Source organism: Aedes albopictus, chromosome 2, assembly GCF_035046485.1.
Source record: "Aedes albopictus strain Foshan chromosome 2, AalbF5, whole genome shotgun sequence".
In the NCBI taxonomy this organism is placed as follows: domain Eukaryota; kingdom Metazoa; phylum Arthropoda; class Insecta; order Diptera; family Culicidae; genus Aedes; species Aedes albopictus.
The window spans coordinates 478,215,342-478,235,394 of record NC_085137.1 but is presented as its reverse complement, the minus strand read 5'-3'; the positions used below and the strand labels follow the sequence as shown (position 1 = coordinate 478,235,394).

General features: G+C 39.5%; 1 protein-coding gene across 2 annotated transcripts in view; it reads right to left on the bottom strand.

Moving 5' to 3' along the window:
* The window catches only part of LOC109413956 (basic helix-loop-helix ARNT-like protein 1), a 347,751-nt gene that overhangs the window by 148,812 nt on the left and 178,886 nt on the right, over window positions 1–20,053 (bottom strand). The window contains exon 2 of one of the 2 annotated variants that reach the window (XM_019687686.3): window positions 695–2,032. The exons of the other annotated variant lie outside the window; for it this stretch is intronic. Coding sequence (XP_019543231.2) covers window positions 695–1,152 — 458 coding nt within the window. The 5' untranslated portion in view covers window positions 1,153–2,032. The remainder of the gene's footprint in view (window positions 1–694; window positions 2,033–20,053) is intronic. 2 annotated transcript variants of the gene reach the window in all.

Sequence of the window (20,053 nt, the reverse complement as noted above, 5' to 3'; positions counted from 1 at the left end):
AAGTGAAGAACGAGGAATGTGAAGCAGTAAGCCGTAAGAATTGCGCAGTGTTGAATCCCTCGCGAGCGGACGAGTGAGGAGCTGATTTGGGGGTCAGGAGTTCCACAAAAAACATCTCTTTACTAGAAATCGTCATCGTTGGTTTTCTTCGCTCTCCTATTCTTCGCTCGGTTTTTATAACCTCTCTGTTGCGACTTCGTTTCCTCCATCGTGACGAGGCAGAAGCAAAGATCACTCTAGAACGTGCCACAAAAAGCTATTGCGTTTCATGAGTGTTATCCAGCCCACAAGGAGTAATAAGAGAAGGGTGAGAAGAGAGGAGTGAGAAATAAGAAGTGTGTAATGAGTATTTAAAGGAGAAGAATGAGGAGTGAGAAAAAAGCAGTGAGTAGTAAGAATAAGCAGTGAGCCCCGAAGAGTCGGAGCAAATGTAAAATAAGAAGTGAGAAGTGAGTAACCTCTTCTCTACCATTTAAGTACCCCCTTAGATTTGATGGATTTGAACCAAGTTTTGAAGTGAAACCCAAAGGCTTTGAGTGAAAAAAGAAACAAACTTAAAAGGTAGTAGCCGAGCTTTGGAAGTTTGAGCTTTTCCTATCTGATTTAAAACATTTCTTTCATTGTATCCGAAGTTTTTTTTGGGTAATTAAGTAAGAAGAATATGAGTAATAGTCAAACATAATGTAAAAGTTACCTTCCATAGTGGTACATGTTGTACATGTGCTCCGGTGGGATCGGGTAGGGCCGAGGTGACGCTCCGTACCAAGGCAAAGGCGGTCCGTAGCCGACTCGACCCATAATGGCCGAATCCGGATGACCCCTCGGGAGGCCCCCTCCCATGGTCCCAGCCATGCCCGGATGATACGCAGGGAACTGAAACCTTCCATCGTCGTACGGCGCCGGAGAGTACCCATACGGTGTACCACCTCCCATCTCCTGGTACGGGTTCATCGCGGACGGATGGTAACCCGGTCCACTGTCCGGGTCGTAATTCATTGCCGAAGAAGGTGGTTCCCTTCGATGGTGATGCTGCGGGTAGTCCTCCCGGTAGCCGGACGGTGGTCCCGGCTGGGAGGCCCCGTGGCCGAAATACCGAGACGACGGGTACCCGGATCGCTCCGGATTGACCGGATAACCTTGCGAGATGCTCATCTCGGCTGCGGCGGGACTGGACGACTGTCGCTTGCCACTGCTGTCACTTAATGGATCCAGTTTGAAGCCGAACGATCTTGTTTTTTTTTTTACGATCGGGTCACTCCCAAACCGCAACTCATAACTGCCTACGGTAGGCTGATCTCGCGCACGCTAAAACCTCAGAGAAACCGGCTTCCACGTGTTGACACTACTCTCTAATCAATCGATGCGTTGCGTCGCGTTGGATCGAAGAACCGAACCGGCGACCCGTCGATTTCTCTCTCCCCAAAACCGTATTTTCGCACACGCAAATGGAATGCACACACCATTCGCCAACCAACACACTAAATCGTCCTCCGGCGTCCCGAAGGCCTGTCGTGGGGGCAGGTTTTTTTTATTATACTTCTGCCTTCTTAATGATATCGCAGACCTGACTGACTGTGAGGAACTGGATTTTGAACTCGTCTGTTATTATTTGGCCACCAAACTTTGGTTTGAGGCTGGACACATTTTTAAAATTGGTTTCATATGAGTTTTAACTTTTTTTCTAAAGGTTGTTTTCTTCTTCGAACACTCTACTCTGCATCTGTTGGTGATAGTTGAAATACTACATTTCACATCGGCACTGTTTTGGCACTGATTTCGCGGGGCACTGGAAAATGTCTCTCTCCCCCCAATAACAAACGGGCTCCATCCATTTGTTGGTGATCGCGATGCGGAAACCGAAAGCACCCCAAAAAGCAGGCTCTCACTCGATCGATTGGGCCGCGCTACCTGCTACCAAACCGTTGTTGTTGTTGTTGTACTAGACACTACTACTGTTGAGGTGGTCTTGGTTGATAAATGCTGGTTCTTTGTTACTGCTACTGCTGTTTTGTTGTTGTTTTTGCTGTTGTTGCTGTTTGATGGAGGAATTTTTGGCATTATCAGATTTGTTTGCTTCATTCACACGTATTTCTACAGTCTTGGTCGGTGCTGTTTGTTGCTTTTGTTGCTTGGCTACTGTTGTTGCTCGTTTTAGCTACTGCTGGGTTGGGTATAGGTATAAGGCGCCGTCCACAAATTACGTAACGCTCTAGGGGGAGGGGGGGAGTATGGCCGAGCGTTACGGCCAATACAAAAATTTTAGAGTTTTCATACAAAAAAGCGTTACGGAGGGGGGAGGGGGGGTTGAAAAATGTCGATTTTAGCGTTACGTAATAAATGGACGGTGCCTAACTCACACGCGGGAACGAACTTCGGCGATAATCACGTATTCGATAGGAAAGAAGTAAACAAGCAGTTTGCGAAATATAATTACTTATAATGTCAGCTAAGTGACGGCCGAAGATTTTATTCTTTGCGGTATGATTTTTTTTTTATTTGTTAAATAATATTAGTTGAAGAGCAAGAAGAAGATGAATGAATTTTAGATTTCACGCTAGCACTCGGAAGTACTGCAAAAGACCAGAAACACGAGTATGATGTTCGTTATTGGTATAGCAGTTGTATCACTTAGTGGTTGAGCGAAAACGTCTTTCATTTCAGGTTTGTTTTTCCATCGACCAATTATGCTTTGTTATTTTAAGCCGCTACTTCCCATCCGCCCATCAATTATTGTTGATTATTTATTGTTTTAATTACTTTATATATCGAGTTTTGCAACGATCTACATACGATTACTGCAAAGTTTCGAAAAATCTAAGAAACAGATTTTCAATCAACGCAAGCCCGTGCTCAAGAGAGGGGTTCTGGGGGTTAACCCCCCCCCATTACCATTGTTCCTGTTCCATGCACTAGGCGCCCCTCAGCCCTTTGCCAAAATTAGGAAAATCCCTACCTTGTCGCCCATGTTCCTGTGTTCTCTGTGAACGGGTCTGATCTAACATAACGCAAACCAGAAGTTGAAAAGCAAGCTTTATCTTAATAAGGACCGTTACGCCTTGAATGAAAAGTAGAGAAACATACTAAATTGATCTTGTACCGACTTTTTCGAACCCTCTGAGCAGAATACCCTCTTCAAATGAGTGTAATCAGTTTCGTACCTTTTAATAAAAGACGCGGACACCGTCTTCAGCCAAAGGCTGCACAGACTGAATGAAACTTAACACTAGACAAGGGACACACGGAGCATGCACCAGTGGAAACGGAGAAGAAACTATTCCAGGGTGGCCACACAAAATCGAAATTGAAATTCCCGCATTTTTCCCGACTTTTTCCTGCATTGATTTTGAAATTTCCCGACTTTTCTTCACATATTTGTGCAACATATAGAACATCTAAGAATCCTAACTTTTAAGTGGATCTGGAAAACTTACTGAAATATGTACAGTGTCATTGTAATACCATAGACTAATTTCTGTAATACTGTGACAGTCCCAGGTAACCAATAAGCATTTGAATAAGCAGTACGTCAGTTTTATATTTGCATTTATTGTGCTTGCTACCCTAGCATAGCAGTTCGACAGCTAAGACGCCTTTAATTAGCATACAAAATACTATCCAACAATCATTAGCTGTTATGTAGCATTTCAAATGCACAATATTTCTTGAGTATTAAGCATCCCGAATGCTATTTTATTGCCACAAAACTGCTAGAAACTGCCGTGTTGCTTCTGATGTTGCTGAAAAACTCAATTCGTTTTTCATATTTCTCTCTTATTGTCACGTTTATATAGACTACTAGCTGTACCCGGCAAGCTTTATCTTGCCTACTGCGTTTTTTGACGTTTCAAGTCTCAAGCCAAGCCCAAGTCCCCGTTCAAAATGCATGGAAACCCGATTTTCAAGAACTTTCAATTTTCCCATGTTTTTTGCTTCATAAACCTTCCTTGGGTGAAAACAAACAGAACAAAACTTAGACGACCAAAATCGGACCATCCGTTCGCAAGTTATGTGCGGTCCCACGTATGCCACTGCATTTTTATATATATAGATAATCAACGTCTGATGTTGTATGAAGTCTGATAAGTTGCTTCAGCATAATTATATCATGCCAAATTAAACAAGGCATCGAGAAGAATACGATTTTATATGTTTCCTCTAACTGTCGCCGTCGTCCTAGTTCAACTTCGCCCAAAGCGAAATTATTTAATCTGGGAGGAAATGTAACTCAATCACAACAAACCTTAAATAGAACAAAAAATCAGCGCACTCCACAGTTTCATGTTTAGCTTAGGCCTGGGACACACTGGTGGTGTTCGTACCATGGTACAAGTTGTCAAGAAAATTATTCCAAGGCTATCTTGAATGAAGACAATTATCAGTATGAAACTCATTTCGTACCATGGTACGAATACCACCAGTCTGTCCAAGGTTTTACCCTGTAACGCGCAACAGCTCCTTCGCAATCGACGGGTCTTAAGGTGAAACATCAAGAAATCCCATTGCAATTTTGTATACAAACTTTAGAGGCACAAATCTGACAAACGAAGCATCGAACCAAGCCGCACTTGATTTCCCTGGTTTTGCTCACTTGCAAAAAGAGGCAGCTTTTCCAAATTGAGCGCATTTGTTTACGATTTTTTAAGATTTGTGCTCTTGAAAACGTGAGTAGGGGTCTAAGTCGGCCATTGTGGCAGCCATATTGGTATTCTTTGAAGTTTCTCCTTAAGATCAAATCACAGTCAGAAAAAGAAATCATAAAAAAGGTTAGATAGACACAACAACCAAATATATCTCTTTATTGTTGATATTTCTCGGTGAACAAATAAAACAAACTTGTTTTTTGCGTGACGTTTCGGCCTAGTCACATTTCGGCCATCTTCAGACGCCTAAAAGTTTATTACAAAAAACACGAAATTAAAACATTAACATAACACAATTTTTCATTTTACATTTTTTCACCCCACAACTCACAATTTGATCGCCGCAGCTGATGCTACCTCCTATCCAGCTGGGAGATCACGTACCACTGTCTAGTAGGGTACTTTGCGGCTGAGACTTTGCGGTTGTGGTGCGCGTCCTCTCTCGTTTCCTCTTCGTCGTCTATCGTTGTTCGTCACTTGTCGCAGCTTAAACACTAACGCATTGTAGTTCGTGTTGAACAATCCACACTCACGCTGGAGGTTCACTGTATTAGCTTCCCCTGCCAGCTTGATGTGGAATGTCTCCGCGACTACTCTGCTCTCCTGGTCGGCGATTCGTTCAATTATTTTCGTCTCGTCAAAATTAAACACATGGCCGTCACATAGCGTGTGGTGCGTTAATCCAGTCCTGTTGTCTTTCCGTTTTACGTCATTTTTGTGCTCGTTGATCCGCGTGTCCAGTTTTCTCCCCGTCTGTCCGATGTACACCTTTCCATCCCCTGTTCCACAAGGTACCGGATACACCACATTTTTATGTTGTCCTGGTGGGATCGGGTCCTTGAGTTTAGCGAAAATCTCATTTTTCAATTTCGATTTTGCTTTCACCGCCAATGTTATGCCCTGTTCCTTGAGGATTTTTTGCAACTTTTCACTCAGGCATGGGACATATCAACAATAAAGAGATATACTCGTTAACAATGATTAAACCCAACAAGTAAAGACAACAACCAAAACATATGCAGCAAAGAACAAGATGACAAATAAACAGAGTGAGTGGTGGAGAGAAGTGAGAGGGTTGAAATTTCTATTTTGTTTTGTATGATGCGTTACATTCAAGGCGTTACTATTTTGACAGTAGTTTATGTAGTTCCTGAAGGTCTAGCATTTAAGCAGCCGTATATTGGGCCAAAACCTGCATTTAAGTAGCATTTAAGACGCATATACGGCTGAGTAGCATTAAATACCCAGCTGTAAAGGCGCATATAGTGCAGAAATAATGCTGAATAACGTTATATGAACAGGTTCATATACAAACCACCAGATTCAAAATTATCCGAAATCCATTAGATTATACATAGTTAAAACTTTCGTATATATAAAGGTTTTTATAAGGACTCGCTGGCGTTATATGTCAAAATTCTTGAAAAATTTCTAAAGAAACTGGCTTCTAAAGATACATTTAGATAAAAAAAAATGCAAAACTCAGATAAATTTCTGTTGGAACGTCTCAAAATAGTGGGAATTGATAATTTTCAAAAAAAAAAAAAATTGAGTTTTGCTATGAGAGCACAAGCGCACGCTATATCCAAAAGAAAGTATTACGAAAATTTAATGTACCTCAAACTTTATTCGCTAGCCGCATATTTTCGGAACTCTAGATTCAGAATATGTGCGGTTTCAAATATTTCATCTTGGGTTTTTTCCCATACATTTTTATATGGGATGAAATTGATCTCAAAGTGACTTTTTTCGATATTTATATGAGAAAATATAAAAAAATCAAAATTTTAAAAACCCAAGGTGAAATATTCTAAGCCGCACAGATTCTAAAACTAGAGGTCCAAATCTTCGATCCTAGCGAAAAACATTTGGGGTATATTCACTTTTCATAGTACTTCCTTTTGGACATAGCGTGATAGCGGATATTTTCTCAAATTTTGAAAATATCTGGGGATTGTCAAAAAAGATTTTTTATTCATAAACAATTTTTAGCTGAATTTGTATAGAAATTCTCAAACCCTCAAAACTTTGCCATTTCTGACTAAATTTGTTAGGCTCTTTTTAGATATTTCAGGAAAAAATCGATATTCTGGGATGTATTTCTAATCCCATTTTTAAAGAACTCATTTGAAAACTCGTGAATAATTTATGCGTAGAGTATAGGTACATCTTTTCAAAAATAAAGTAATTTGTCCAGTTTTAGTCGAATTTCTGTAGGATTTAAAATGAATCTAGAACAGCCGATTTTGAGTAGCAAATCTCGGAATTTGTAAACCGAGATTCGTAATTCTAAATTAAGTGTGTATGTCAGTAGATCTGCTTCAGAGGCACGTTCTCCTTCATTTAGAAAATTTCTACCAAGTAACAAGCTAAAAATTTTCTAAGATGTTGGAAAAGTAATTTATGGCATTTTTGATAAAAACATTCAAAATTTACCTACATATCAAAATTATTTTTGCGATACTTTTTTCACGTTTTTTAGATTGGGTTTTTAAGTCGTTCTAAACTTCATTTCTAAAAATTATGATTTGAAATATGTTTTGCCTAAATTTAAGGTCTAATTGTTGACTCGAGCATCCGGACAATAAAAACCTGTTATCGTATACATAATTTCTATCAAACAAGAAATCACTCGTAATTCAGAATCCAATGCTCATCTGCATCATTTGGATTTCGAAATTCCTGCGTGAAGCTTCTGAAACTGTGTAAGAATCTGGATTTGTAGTGAATCAAGTGCTAAATCTAGATTTGAGTTTACATTCTGCAGGAGTTACACATCATTTTAATAATTCCCGATCGTAAATAAAATTCCCGACTTATTCCCGCATATTTCCCGATGAGTTTCAATTCCCGACTTTTTCCCGCATTTCCCGAATTTCCCGAGTCTGTGGCCACCCTGCTATTCTCACGAAAAGTTTCATCGCCCGGAGCGGGAATCGAACCCTCACCCCACAGCATGGTGCGATTAGAAGCTTGGTGACCCTAACCGCACGGCTACGAGGCTCCACTATTCCGCCCTTATTAGGAATTAGGGAACACTTAATTGACTAGTAATAGGATAGGTGTGCCCATCGTTGTGGTATTAAGGTAAATTCATTTAAAAAACAATGGTCGTACCATCTAATGAAGGCTTTCAAACGTTAGAGATATTTGGGAGTGTTATCATTTGTCGGAGATTCTATTTTGAGCATTTAAATGTATCAAAAAGTAATGTGTCAGATTTTTTAAGACGCAGAAATCGCTAAACAAATTCCAGTGAACAATTGTCTAAGATACATCTTATTAGTCAACAAATTACTGGAGAGCTATCCATTTTAGTAAATGTTCATGTTTTTGGAGATTTTAGATTTCATTTATACTACAGTAAAGTTTCGTATCGTCATGCCTGGAGGAATTCCTAGAGGTTTTCCTGTGGTAATTGCTTGAGGAATCTCTAGAGAAAATCTTGAAAGAATTACTGGATAAATTTCTAGAGGAATCACCAGATGAATTTTGGGAGATTACTATTTCTATTAAATTTCTATTTCTGAAAAAAAAAATATCCCTTGATAAACCCTCGAGAGAATTCCTGAAAAAAATCCCTGGGGAATCCTTGGAGAAATCTGTGGAAAACCCCTGGAGGAATCTCTGGAGGAATTCTTGGAGGAATGCCAGGAGAAATCCCTGAAAAATTTCTGAAAGTATTCCTGGGGAATTTCCTGGAAGAATTTTTGAAGGTATTCCTAGAGGATTTCCTGGAAGAACTTCTAGAGGATTTCCTGGAGGAATCTTCGAAGCATCCTTCAAAAAATCCTGGAGAAATTTTTGGAGAAATCCCTGAAGCTATTCCTGATAGAATCTCTGGAGAAATTCCTGGACAAATACCTGGAGGAATCCCTAGAGGAATTGCTGACATAATTTCTGAAGGATGTCCAGGAGCAACTCCTGGAGAAATATTTGAAGGGATTCTGGAAAAAAATCCTTGATAAAATTCTGAAGGAATGCCTGGAAGTATTTTTGAAAGAATTTCTAGAGGAATCTCCAGGAGAATTTCCTAAAAAAAATCCTGAAGGTATTCCTGGAGTATTTCCTGAGAGGAATACCTGAAGGAATACATAAAGGAATCTCAGGAGAATTTGCTGGAGAAATGCCTGGAGGAATCCCTGAAAAATTCCTGAGGATATTGTAGGAGAATTTCCTAGAAGAATTTCCGAAAAAATCCCCAGGACATTTTCTGAAGAAAATCCTGGAGAAATTGCTGATTTAATTTCTGAAGGATGTCCAAGAGCAATTCCTGAATAAATTTCTAGAGAAATTCCTGGAGGAATTCCTGAATAAATTCTTGGGGTAATTTCTCAAGAATTTCCTGGAGGAGTTCCTGGAGGAGTTCCTGGAGAAATTCCTGAATGAAATCTTGGAGGAATGCCTGGAGGAATTCCTGGAGATTTTCCTTTGGAAATTGCTGGAGGAATCCTTGTAGGAATTCCTGGAGGAATTATTACAACAATTACTGAATAGATTTATGCGGTAATCTTTCGATCGAGGAACCCTGGGATATATTTATAAAAAAAATCCCCTGAGAAATTACTAAAAGTATTTCTAGTGATATTTCAGGTGGAATTCCTTGAGAAATCCTCGAATTTCTGAAGGAATCCCTGGGGAATAATTGAAGAAATTCGTAGAGAAATCTATGGAAAAAATCTCTAAAGAAGTTGTTGGAGGAATGTTTAGCGGAAATCCTAGAGGATTTTTTGCAGAGGTTGCTGGAGGAATTTTTAGCGGAAATCCTGGAAAAATCCTTGCAGCAATTCCTGGAGGAAGATCTGGAAGAATGTTTGAAGGAATCCAGGAGAAAATCCTGGATGAACTGCTGACATAATTTACTAGGAGTCGTCTATAAATGACGTAGCTTTTTAGGGGGAGGGGGGTGTTTGTGGTTTTGTGACGAAGTGTGACGATAGGGGGGGGTAGGGGCTCATGATATGCTACGTAGGTTTCTACAATGCTTAATAAAATGTTTACTTGCTTTAAGTATTACTATCCAGTAAATAAAAAAATATATATTGCATGATCTGTTTTTTCCCATCACATTATTGTAAATAACAAATAATGGACATAAATGCAGGCTTCATTTCATAAGACGTGCAGATACAACAACTGTATCTGAGAAAATGGTTTTGAAGTCCTGCGTAAAGAATAATTAATATGGCTGACACAAATTTTGAATTTTCTCTTATGTCAACCCCCCCCCCACGGATTTTTTTTCTCGGAATTCGATATTTTGAGAGGGGGGGGCCAAAAAAAATTATTTAAAACATTTAAAAATTTTAAAGCGAAATTAGTGTCGTTGAGAAAATTTCTTAACAAATCCGATGAGTTTGACGATTTTGCCTAATTGTTTGGGTAATTTGTCATCATATTCATTTATTATTTATCATCCCCCCCTTGACGAGTCAACGAGCAAAGTGACAAAAGAAGAAAATGAGATTTGTTACGGCCTAATGTTAGAATAATGTATATGAAAATCAATTTCGCTCAAATGCTTTCAATGATCAATAGTTTGCTGCTTGCTATAGAGTATTGTACGCTGCTAAGGCTGCAAAAGATAAAGTTTTTGGCATTATGGCATTATTCCAGGAGTGCCTTATATAGTTTCTGCAAAATTTCATTGAAGCATTCCTCCATAAATTTCTTCAGGAGCTCCTCTAGCAGCTTTGTAAGGAATTTCTCATGGTGTTCTTCATAGGTTTCCCCACCAAGAGAAGGATAACATTTTCACGGGAATTCCTACTGGAAATCCCAGAAAAAGCTTCTGAAAACATCACAAAAGGATTTGGAGGAATCTCAAAAGGAATCCCTCAATGAACTTTCAGAAGAAAATCCTAGAGGAATCTTGAAAGGAAATCATAGAGAAATTCAAAAAAAAAATCCGTGAGGAGTTCCTGGAGCAATTCTAGATAAAACTTTTAAAGAAATCTTGAATAAACTCCTGGAAGAATCTCAGAAGGAGCTATTTGTAGAGTTTCAGAACTAACTCGTGGTTAAATTTCTAAAGAAATCACGGAAGAAATTATTGAAGGAATCCCGGAAGAAGTTTCTTCAGGAATCCCAAAAATAACTTTTGGAGAATCCCAGAAGATATCCGGATAGAACTCCTGGTGAAACCTTAGAAAGAAAATCCTGAAGGAATTCCAAAAGAAGTGAATGGAGGAATGCTGGAAAAAAATCCTGGAGGAGTCCTGGGAAAAAAACCTGGATAATTCCTAGAAGGAAGTCCTTGAGGAATCCCAGAAGAATCCAGGAAGGAATTTCTGAAGGAATCTGAAAAATAACTCCGAGGAATCCCAGAAGCAACTTCTCGAGGGGTTTTGAACGAATACCTGAGGGATTTCCTACAGAGATCTCGGAATGAATATCTGAGTGAATTCCTGATGGAAACTAAGAAGGAATTCATGGAGGAATCCCGAAAGGGACTTACTCAGGGAACCAAGAAAGAAGTTCTGATGGAATCTCTAAAAAAATTCCGTTTGAAATCCCTGAAGAGATCTCCGAAGAATCTGCTGGTGAAACAGAGGAGAAGAAAACCTTGAAAGAACTCCCGAAGGGAACCATGGATAAACTTTTAGAAAACCCTTGAAAAAAAAACACGGAGAAATCCCAGAAAGAACTTTCAGTGGAATCGAAGAAGGAACTCCGGAAAGAGTTCTTGGTGGGATCTCTGAAGGAAACTCTGGATGAATACAAAAATGAGGAAATCTCAAATGGAATCCCAATGGAAATTCTTGGAGAAATCCCAGAAGGAAGTACTGGTGGAACTAAAAAGGGAGGAATTCTCAAAAATGGGAATCCTAAAAGAAACTCCTTGAGGAACTTATTATTATTATTATTATTATTATTGTCTGTATTAACGAGATTTTTAGCCCTAGGCTAGTTCATCTCGGGACCCACGCTTTACTTCCCTTCCGAAGGAAGAACTCACATTTTGCGAGTTTGTCGGGAGTGGGATTCGATTCCAGGTCCTCGGCGTGATAGTCAAGTGTTCTAACCATCACACCAGGTCCGCTCCTGAGGAACTCCAGAATGAACTGCTGAAAGAATTTTTGAAGAAACTCCTTCAGAGTCCTTCAATTGTCGTGGTGAATTTTATTCAAATGAAACCAAATTTATACATATTATTAACAGATTTATTAGTGAGTAAACTAATATCTTCGAAAAAGCTCCTTTGGTATTTAAATTGGGAGCATCTACTTACTGTTCTTCTGCATTAAGCAGAAGGATGGGTGGTTTTATTGAGTCATTAGCTTTGGTTATATTCTCCTCTGGTTGCAGTTATGGTCTTGATGTTGGCGATCTGAACCTGCCAAACGGAAAGGTTTTTTTTTTCTTTTTGTATAAACGAGATTTTTAGCCCTTTTTTATCTCGGGACCCACGCTTTACTTGCCTTCCAAAGAAAGAACTCACATTTTGCGAATTTGTCGGGAGTGGGATTCGATCCCAGGTTCACGGCGTGATAGTCACGCGCTTTAACCATCGTACCAGATCCGCTGCACAGTCGGCAATGTTTCCTAGCTATTGTTTTTTTTTTCACAATATTCGTTGAACATACATGTTAAAATTGAAATCAGAACTAAGTTTCGAGTTTTTTCTTTACTTGCTTTTTGACATGAAAATTTTGTTGTGTGTGGGGGGGAGGGGTTGTTTAACAAGCTACGTCATTTATAGGGGGTATCCAAATTTGTGACGGAATGCTACGAGGGGGGAGGGGGTATTTAAAATCGCTTAAAAAAAGCTACGTCATTTATGGACGCCCCCAAACACATAAAGCGTAAAGGGATACTAGCTAGTTATCACAGCGGGTTACAAACAACAGAACATCCTGATGATTCAGGCTTCTTCACAGTGTCTACCGAGTGCTCGGAAACGCAGTTGCACAAAAACTGGATAGTAGCATATCAAATGATACCAAGTGCCACAATTTGATTCTCCGCTATGGCAGTATGCTTCGAGGTTTGTCATCGGCAAAACCGTGAGTATGAAAACCGCTACTATTGAGTTGCATCATACCATATCTGCTACGAGATTCTCAGTGAATCAAAATTCAACCATCACGCAACAATAATGACAATGTCGCAACCTGTATTTGTTGCGAGATTCCACCCAATGCGACATAAGATTGTCCCAACTTGAAAATAATAGGATAAACATCGTACACCAAGAGTTTAGAGATTTTTCAGCCTGGCATTGCGATTTTCGAACGGTAACTTCGAGTAGGTAAACACTACAACTCTGCTGAAGATCTATCATCAAACAGTTTCGACTTTGGGTTTGTAATCAATTGATTATTCACGAGTTGAAAAGAACGCAACAAATTCAGCTTCCGTTTTGTCTGCAACAAAAATTTTCGAGATCATGTCATGTCATTATCTGTTACCAGCAGAGTTAATGTACACGTGCTGTAGTCCCATGTAGGGGAGTCACATTGCAGGTGAGCTCCCAGGAGCACTGTACATTTTGAGACTGAAAGTTGTGCGCCTCATTTTTCTCAAGATGTGTCTCATGAGCTTCGTCTCATGCGCTGATTAAATTAGAAAATTTCACGACAAAAACTTCCTAAACGAACGAGAATTGAAACCTTAACCTTTGCATTGAGAGTCCCTAGTCGTATCGCAGAGACCAACCAGATACTTGAGTTGTGTGCGGAAAAATGTAGTTGAGGTTCTTCGTTACCAAGAAGTTGTTTTTCACCTTAGATACCAACAGCTCACGCAGCGCATGAGACGAGCTCCCCGGGAGCTATGCGCCAAGCTCGCACCCACAGGATTTTCGTGAGCCTCCTAGCAGCGCAGCACACTGCGATTTTCAAGAGCTGGGAGACAATTTGGTGGGAGGCTCGCTGTCACATTTATGTACACATGAGCAATGGGAAACTCTGGTTACCAGTAGAGGGATAACGAGTAATCGTCGCGCCTTCTTTGTTGCTTGTTTTGTGCTTCTTTTGTCTGACAATTCTCTTCACTGGAGATTCTATAAAAGAAGCGACAACACTCCCACTTGAGGGCATCCACAAACACTAAATTCCCTTATCGATGCTTGACGTAATGTCAAGAAGAGATGTCTCTTTTCGAGCATTTGGTAAATCTTTTTTGAAATCATTGGAGATAAACTAGAGACTCCGTGCGGCTCTCAATTATCGAAAGGTCTACTTTCAAAAGTATCCTCGATATCCAAGGAAAATGCCCAAACAAGATTGCTTTTGAGGGAATACTTTCTCGATATCGTAAACAACTTTTTGTAAAAGAATCACAGTAAACTTTCCACATTTTTAAGCATATTGATGCACATGAAGAGGCATGTTAGGCAAATGAACATCATGGATGTGACGGTCGACAATGCGTTCTAATTATTTAAAAAGAAAGAGGATAAACTCATAGGTGCATACAAAGCATGATCTCCGTTTCGGAATGAACTTGACAGTAATATTTTGCCAAGATTTTTAAATTACCCTGCAGTAAGACTGCAATCAAGCAGTTTTATCAAAACATGTTTAAAGTATTCAAATCTTGAGAAGTTTGTATCGGATAAGCATTCCAGATCATCCTTTAAATTTTCCAATATTTTCGCCAAGTGTAGTTTTCAGAATTTCTTTCTGAGCAGAGCCATGCTTCTTAGCATAACATTGTCCAAGAGAACATTTCATAATTCATGCACGAACCGATAATACTTCTCGAAGAAATCGATAAATCAGTGTCCATCCAGTTGGGCAGATAATTACTTATGTATGCCACCATCGTCACCTCATCCCTTCAACCTGGTTGGGAAATCGAGGGTTACATGGCAAATCACCGATTTTTTTTCTCCATTCAACCACCGCTGCTGTTTCGATTACCCATTGAACTGAACACTGAGACTCATACATATTGATGATGGAAGTAGCTGCTAGCGGTGGTGATGATGATGCTTGGGGAGGTGCAAAGTAATCGGTGACCATTGAACAGTAATTGTCTACTTGACACTGGCGGAATGAGGTGATAAGCCTTCCTGAAAATAGATGCTAATTGTGGTTGATTTCTACTACGCTCGTAATAGAAATCATGCTACAGGCGGTTTTTTTTTCGAGAACTGCATCTCCCCACTATAACCAAATCAATCAACTTCATCAAAAAACAGCGAAACGCCCCACCCACCGATGATCGATTGCAATGACTGGTGGTGGAAAAGCTCTGCTGTGTCACAAATTTAATGTGGGTATCAATATTTGCCACAAACAGCTCGTCAAATAAAACGCGGTCTGCGACTTATTTGCTCCATTTAAGTTGACGGCAAGTCCTCTTCGTCTTCGGTGCGGACACGTCCTTTACCGAAAAAAGGGATACGAACTCCGCAAAAGCTTCCGAGAAGAGCGAGCGAGTTTTCCTTTTCGGTCGGTCGTTCGTTCGTTCGGTGTCGCCGTATGTTTTCCCGATGGGTGCGTGCTTTCGAGAACTCTTGGCTGTATCGGCTGAAGGAAGCACGCAAGCAGAGCGGTGCGAATGCACGGAAAATAGTTTTCACGTTGATTATTAACGGATGCCTGATTCATCCTTTCAAAAGCCAATATTTTATATATTAACGAAGAAAATCTTGCTATAGAAATACAAAACTAAATCAAGCGCTGCAAGCAGATGAAAATTGTTTTCGCAATTTCTACCAACATCTACATGAAAAACATTCTCAGTGTAGGATGGAATGAAGCAATATGGTAGTGAGCAGGCACCATCCATCAATAATCTTAGCAAGGGCCTTGCTGTGCCGGCAATGGTGGTGGCAACATAAACTGTTGCAAGGAAGCCAACGGAGCTCAGAAGAGAGCGCAGGGCAAGGTTTTCCAAGAATCTCGGAAAACCATCATCGGCAATGTTATCTGGGTCCTGTTGAAACGGTTGTTGTTGTTGTTGTGCTGAGCATTTGAGAAATATAGGCTAGGGTGGGGCACCCGATTTTCCATTTCGCAAATGGCTGACTGTCAGCAAAAGTTATTTGTTTGAATTCACGTAGGTGACTTACCGGGAATCAAAATGGATGTAGATCAAGAACAAGTGATCAACTACAGAAAATCGACTTCTAAAATCGACGAAAAAACCCATTCTTTATAACAAATGAATTCTGTAATTCAAATGCTTCCATAGTTTTGAACATACCAAAACTGTGTCTTCTTAAAATTTACTTTGTTCAGCTTCAATATCAATAGTGAATTGATTTTGTAACTGCTGCAATTCAGCAGTTGCATCATTTCTCTTACGAATAATAGAGCAAAACGATGGGCAAAAACGCTACAATTATCGAGCAACTATGAAACAGTTATTACTGTCTCCCTAAACGGTTCAGAACAGCTCAAAGCCAGATCATGTACCCTCGCATGCGAAAATCGATTCCTTATAACGGCCACTTGAAAGCTCACAGGCAGCTAGCTAAAGAGAGTCATATTCTAGGCTTTTCCACCCGAACAAAAAATAATAAGAAGAAGCCAACAACGCCGGCAACGAGGACGACTACGACGCCACCCGGTGATGTGGAAGATGAACAAACAACATCTTTTTGCGTGGTGGGATTCTTACTGATGATGGTGTACAGTAGCGATCTGCTGCTGTTGCTGCTTCTGGCTGAGGCTGTGACCGGATAAAAAATCTAAGGATGCTTTCTGCGAACCGGGCCGCGCGACCCAACCCATGCGAATTGAGAAAAGATAGCATCCATCGCGCAAGAAAAGATGATGGCCGAGGGGAACAAAAAGTAATTGATAAATACACTAGTTGATGAAGATTCTCATCAGCTTTTTTTCTGCTTTGCCTCTAAACGGCGAAATCGACGAAGCACTTGAAGAGGACTTTTCTGGGAAGATGCTGGAAAACGCGGGAGATATTGAGGAAAATGATATTTAAGTATTTTCTGTTGGAACTGATTGGTTTTGACTACAATATTTGATAAACACAATATTCTGACCTATAATGTCCCAGTAACATTTCCGAATGGTTTCGAGGAGGTTTTCAAACATAAACAACTTTTTGAATATCACTTAGTTTTTAAGAGTTTGAAAAATTTGCGCAAAACCAAGAGCATTTTTTTTGGTTTAATGATGGCTTTAAGAACCTCTGGAAGACTACCCACACTAACAGGAGTCGCATAAGGATGTACATGTTGAATCGTATAAAGTTGAAAAAGGAGCTTCATATGTATCAGTTTTCAGAACTTCCCGAAAATCTAATGAAACTTTAATTGTTGTTTTGTGTGGTAGCTCTGTCCATTGAATGTGCTCTGTAACATTAGGGAAGTTCAGTGTAATTGCTAAAAATATCGTTTGCGAAGAAGCTGGACACAATTGGTGAGCTTTTTCCATAATGTTTTGTTTCTTTATTTGGATAGTATCACACGGAATCAATTTTGACTTTGCTGCCTTTCTCGTACACCAAAGTGTACTGATTGGCTATTTGAACAATTAAAAACCGAATTTACGATAGAAGGCACGGAGGGTCAAGTACCAATACCAATCAACTCAGTTCGATTAATTGAGGTGATGTCTGTATGTGTGTATGTCTGTGTACAAAAAAGTCACTCAGTTTTAAGGAACTTCCCATTGGCTAATTCTCGGATTTTAGCACGAGTCGAACCGGAATTTTACCGCATAATTTCAGGCTCTAGAACCATGCAAACATATTTGTATGTTTGCTATAGGAAAGATGTCTGGAGTCCAAAAATGGCAACCAGAATATCCAAGATGGTGGTCTAAAATCCAAGATGGCGGCTCACAGTTAAAGATGGCGGCCCACATTTAAAGATGGCGGTTGTATATTGGAGGTTTAGGCTTTAAAACCATGTAATATGGGTATATGGAAATTGGGAACATGTATGGAATGGAGTTAAGGAATGGCGACCATAATATCGAAGATGGCGATCTGGAATCCAAGATGGTGGCTCATAATTATTGATTGGAACAAGTAAGACGTCCGGAGTTCAAAAACGGCGACGAGAATATTCAAGATAGTGGCCTAGAATTTAAGATCACGGCTGTTTAATGGAGTTACAGGCTAAAAAATCAGTCAATATGGGTATATTTGGTTTAGGAAGATTTCCGGAGTCCAAAAATGGAGTCCAGAATAACCAAGATGGCGGCCTGAATTTCAAGATAGCGTCCTGAAGTTCAAGATAACAGCTGTTTAATTGAGACTAAAAAACCATGCAAGATATGGTAAACCATGTATATTTGGTATGGCGAAGATGTGTGGAGTCCAAAAGTGACGATAATTATATCCTAGATGGCAGTTTTAAATCCAAGATACCGGCTCAAAATTTAAGATGGCGGATGTTTATTTTAGTTATGGGTATTTTGTTATAGAGAAGAAAATATTCCACAAACACACCCAAGGTCAACATCATCATTAAGGCCAGGGGGACCAAAGTCTACGCTCCATACAAATTTCGAAAATTGAGAATAGACAAAAGTCTACGAGGGGGAGGAGGTGGTCTGAGATGGCCAAAATGAGACAACGTAGTTTATGGACAGCGCCTTATGGAGAAGGTGTTCGGATTTCAAAAATGGCGACCAGAATATAAAAGATGGCGTTTTAAAATCCAAAATGGCGACTCTAAATTCAGGATGGAGTTTGAAGCTCAAAAACCAATAGTCAGATAAACGATATGATTTCTAGGATGCAGGGTCATTAGGTCGATGGTCATTTTGCCGAGTGACATTGGGCTGAATGACTGTTGCAATTCAGGCTGAATTTTAATTCATCTTGATAAATTGCAATTCAGCAGTTATAAAACATGAAACGGATCTGTTGTTATTACTTTTTTTAACAATGTTTGTCAAAAACTATTTTAATTATAAATGGCCTTTGTTGAAAAGAAGGATAAATTCATAGGTAAAATATCAGTAGATTCAACATCAATAATTATTAGATACTGTTCTAATTAAGATGAAGAAAAAAATACTGAATTACTTTTAGTTGCCATACATTACGGAAGCGATGAAAATATAAAGAGTAATCTATGCTAAGAAAGGGAAAACCTTGACTTTTAAATCAATAAGTTTTAAGTATTTAGCTTAATAATGTTAAGGATGACGGGTTCAATTCTCGGTCGATCCTGGAACTTTTCGTAGTGCAAATTTCCTAGACAACTTTGGATATAGTGTCGTCGTGCCTGCCACACGATATGCAAATGCAAAATGGTCATTGGCAGAGGAAGCTCTCAGTTACTAACTGTGGAAGTGCTCATAGAACACTAAGCTGAGAAGTAGGCTTTGTCTCAAAGGGGACGCAACCTGCCCATAACTGCATATTTGTAATATTTGAAGTTCTTGTCGATATTGAGTAAATACCGGGGATCATCTTCAAATCGACAGTACTGTCATCCACCCAAATGAACTTGACTAGTTTGTACTATGAAATGTGAAAAAATACCAAGTCGTTTGGTCTCATTATCAAATATTCAAGCATGTAACCTCATAACAGTTACACTGGCCTCATAGCGACCGTTAATAATATTTTGGTCTAATTATTTTTCCAACTATTCGCCTTGCATAGAAGAAGAGCTGTAGAAGATTTCTGAGCTCATTTTGAATTTTCGTATTTTTTTAAATTTCGATTCTTTCCCATACTTATCAAGTTGCAAACTTTTGGCTCCATTACCTACTTTTTCGAATGTGACTGTTATGCAGTTATGGGCAATAACGGCAAGAAGAAGACCCAATGACCATTCGGCCTAATGATCTTCGGCCGAATTGCCTGACAGCGATTTCTGGTGCCATAAAATGGATTTTTTAACGGATGAAAGGGAACAACATGTCAATTGAGTTTTGTTGAGATGCACTTCCGAAGGCACGGGAGAGGCACCACCACCGGTGGAATCATTAGGGTTTTTTTTTTATTTAGATGCCACCATAAACTCCTATTGGGATTCCTGAGAGAATTCCTATGGAAAACCCTTAAAGAATTCGTGATGGGATTCCTTCATAAATTCTTGCACATACTCTATGAATTTCCGCTGGGAATATTCCAGGAGTTTCTGCTGGTGCTTCTTCTGAAATTCCTCTAGGATTACGTTTGAAAATTTTTCCGAATATTCCTCCAAGAATATTATCTTAAGAATTTTCAAGACATTCCTCTTGCAATACCTTCAGAAGTATTTTGAAATTCCGAAGTATTTTGAAGTATTCAGAAGTATTTTGAAATTCCTTCGGGAAATCTTACTAGGATTTCTCCAGAAATTCTTGCATGTATTCTTTCAGGATTTTTTCAAGATTTTCTACGAGAACTTCAATTACTGCTCCTGTAACTACTCCACGAAATTATTCAGCAATTCATTCAGGATTTTTCTAAGGGATTCTTTCAGAAACTCTTCTTAGGATTCCTTCGGAAATTCTTGCTGGGATCATTCCAGAAATTCTATCGGAGAT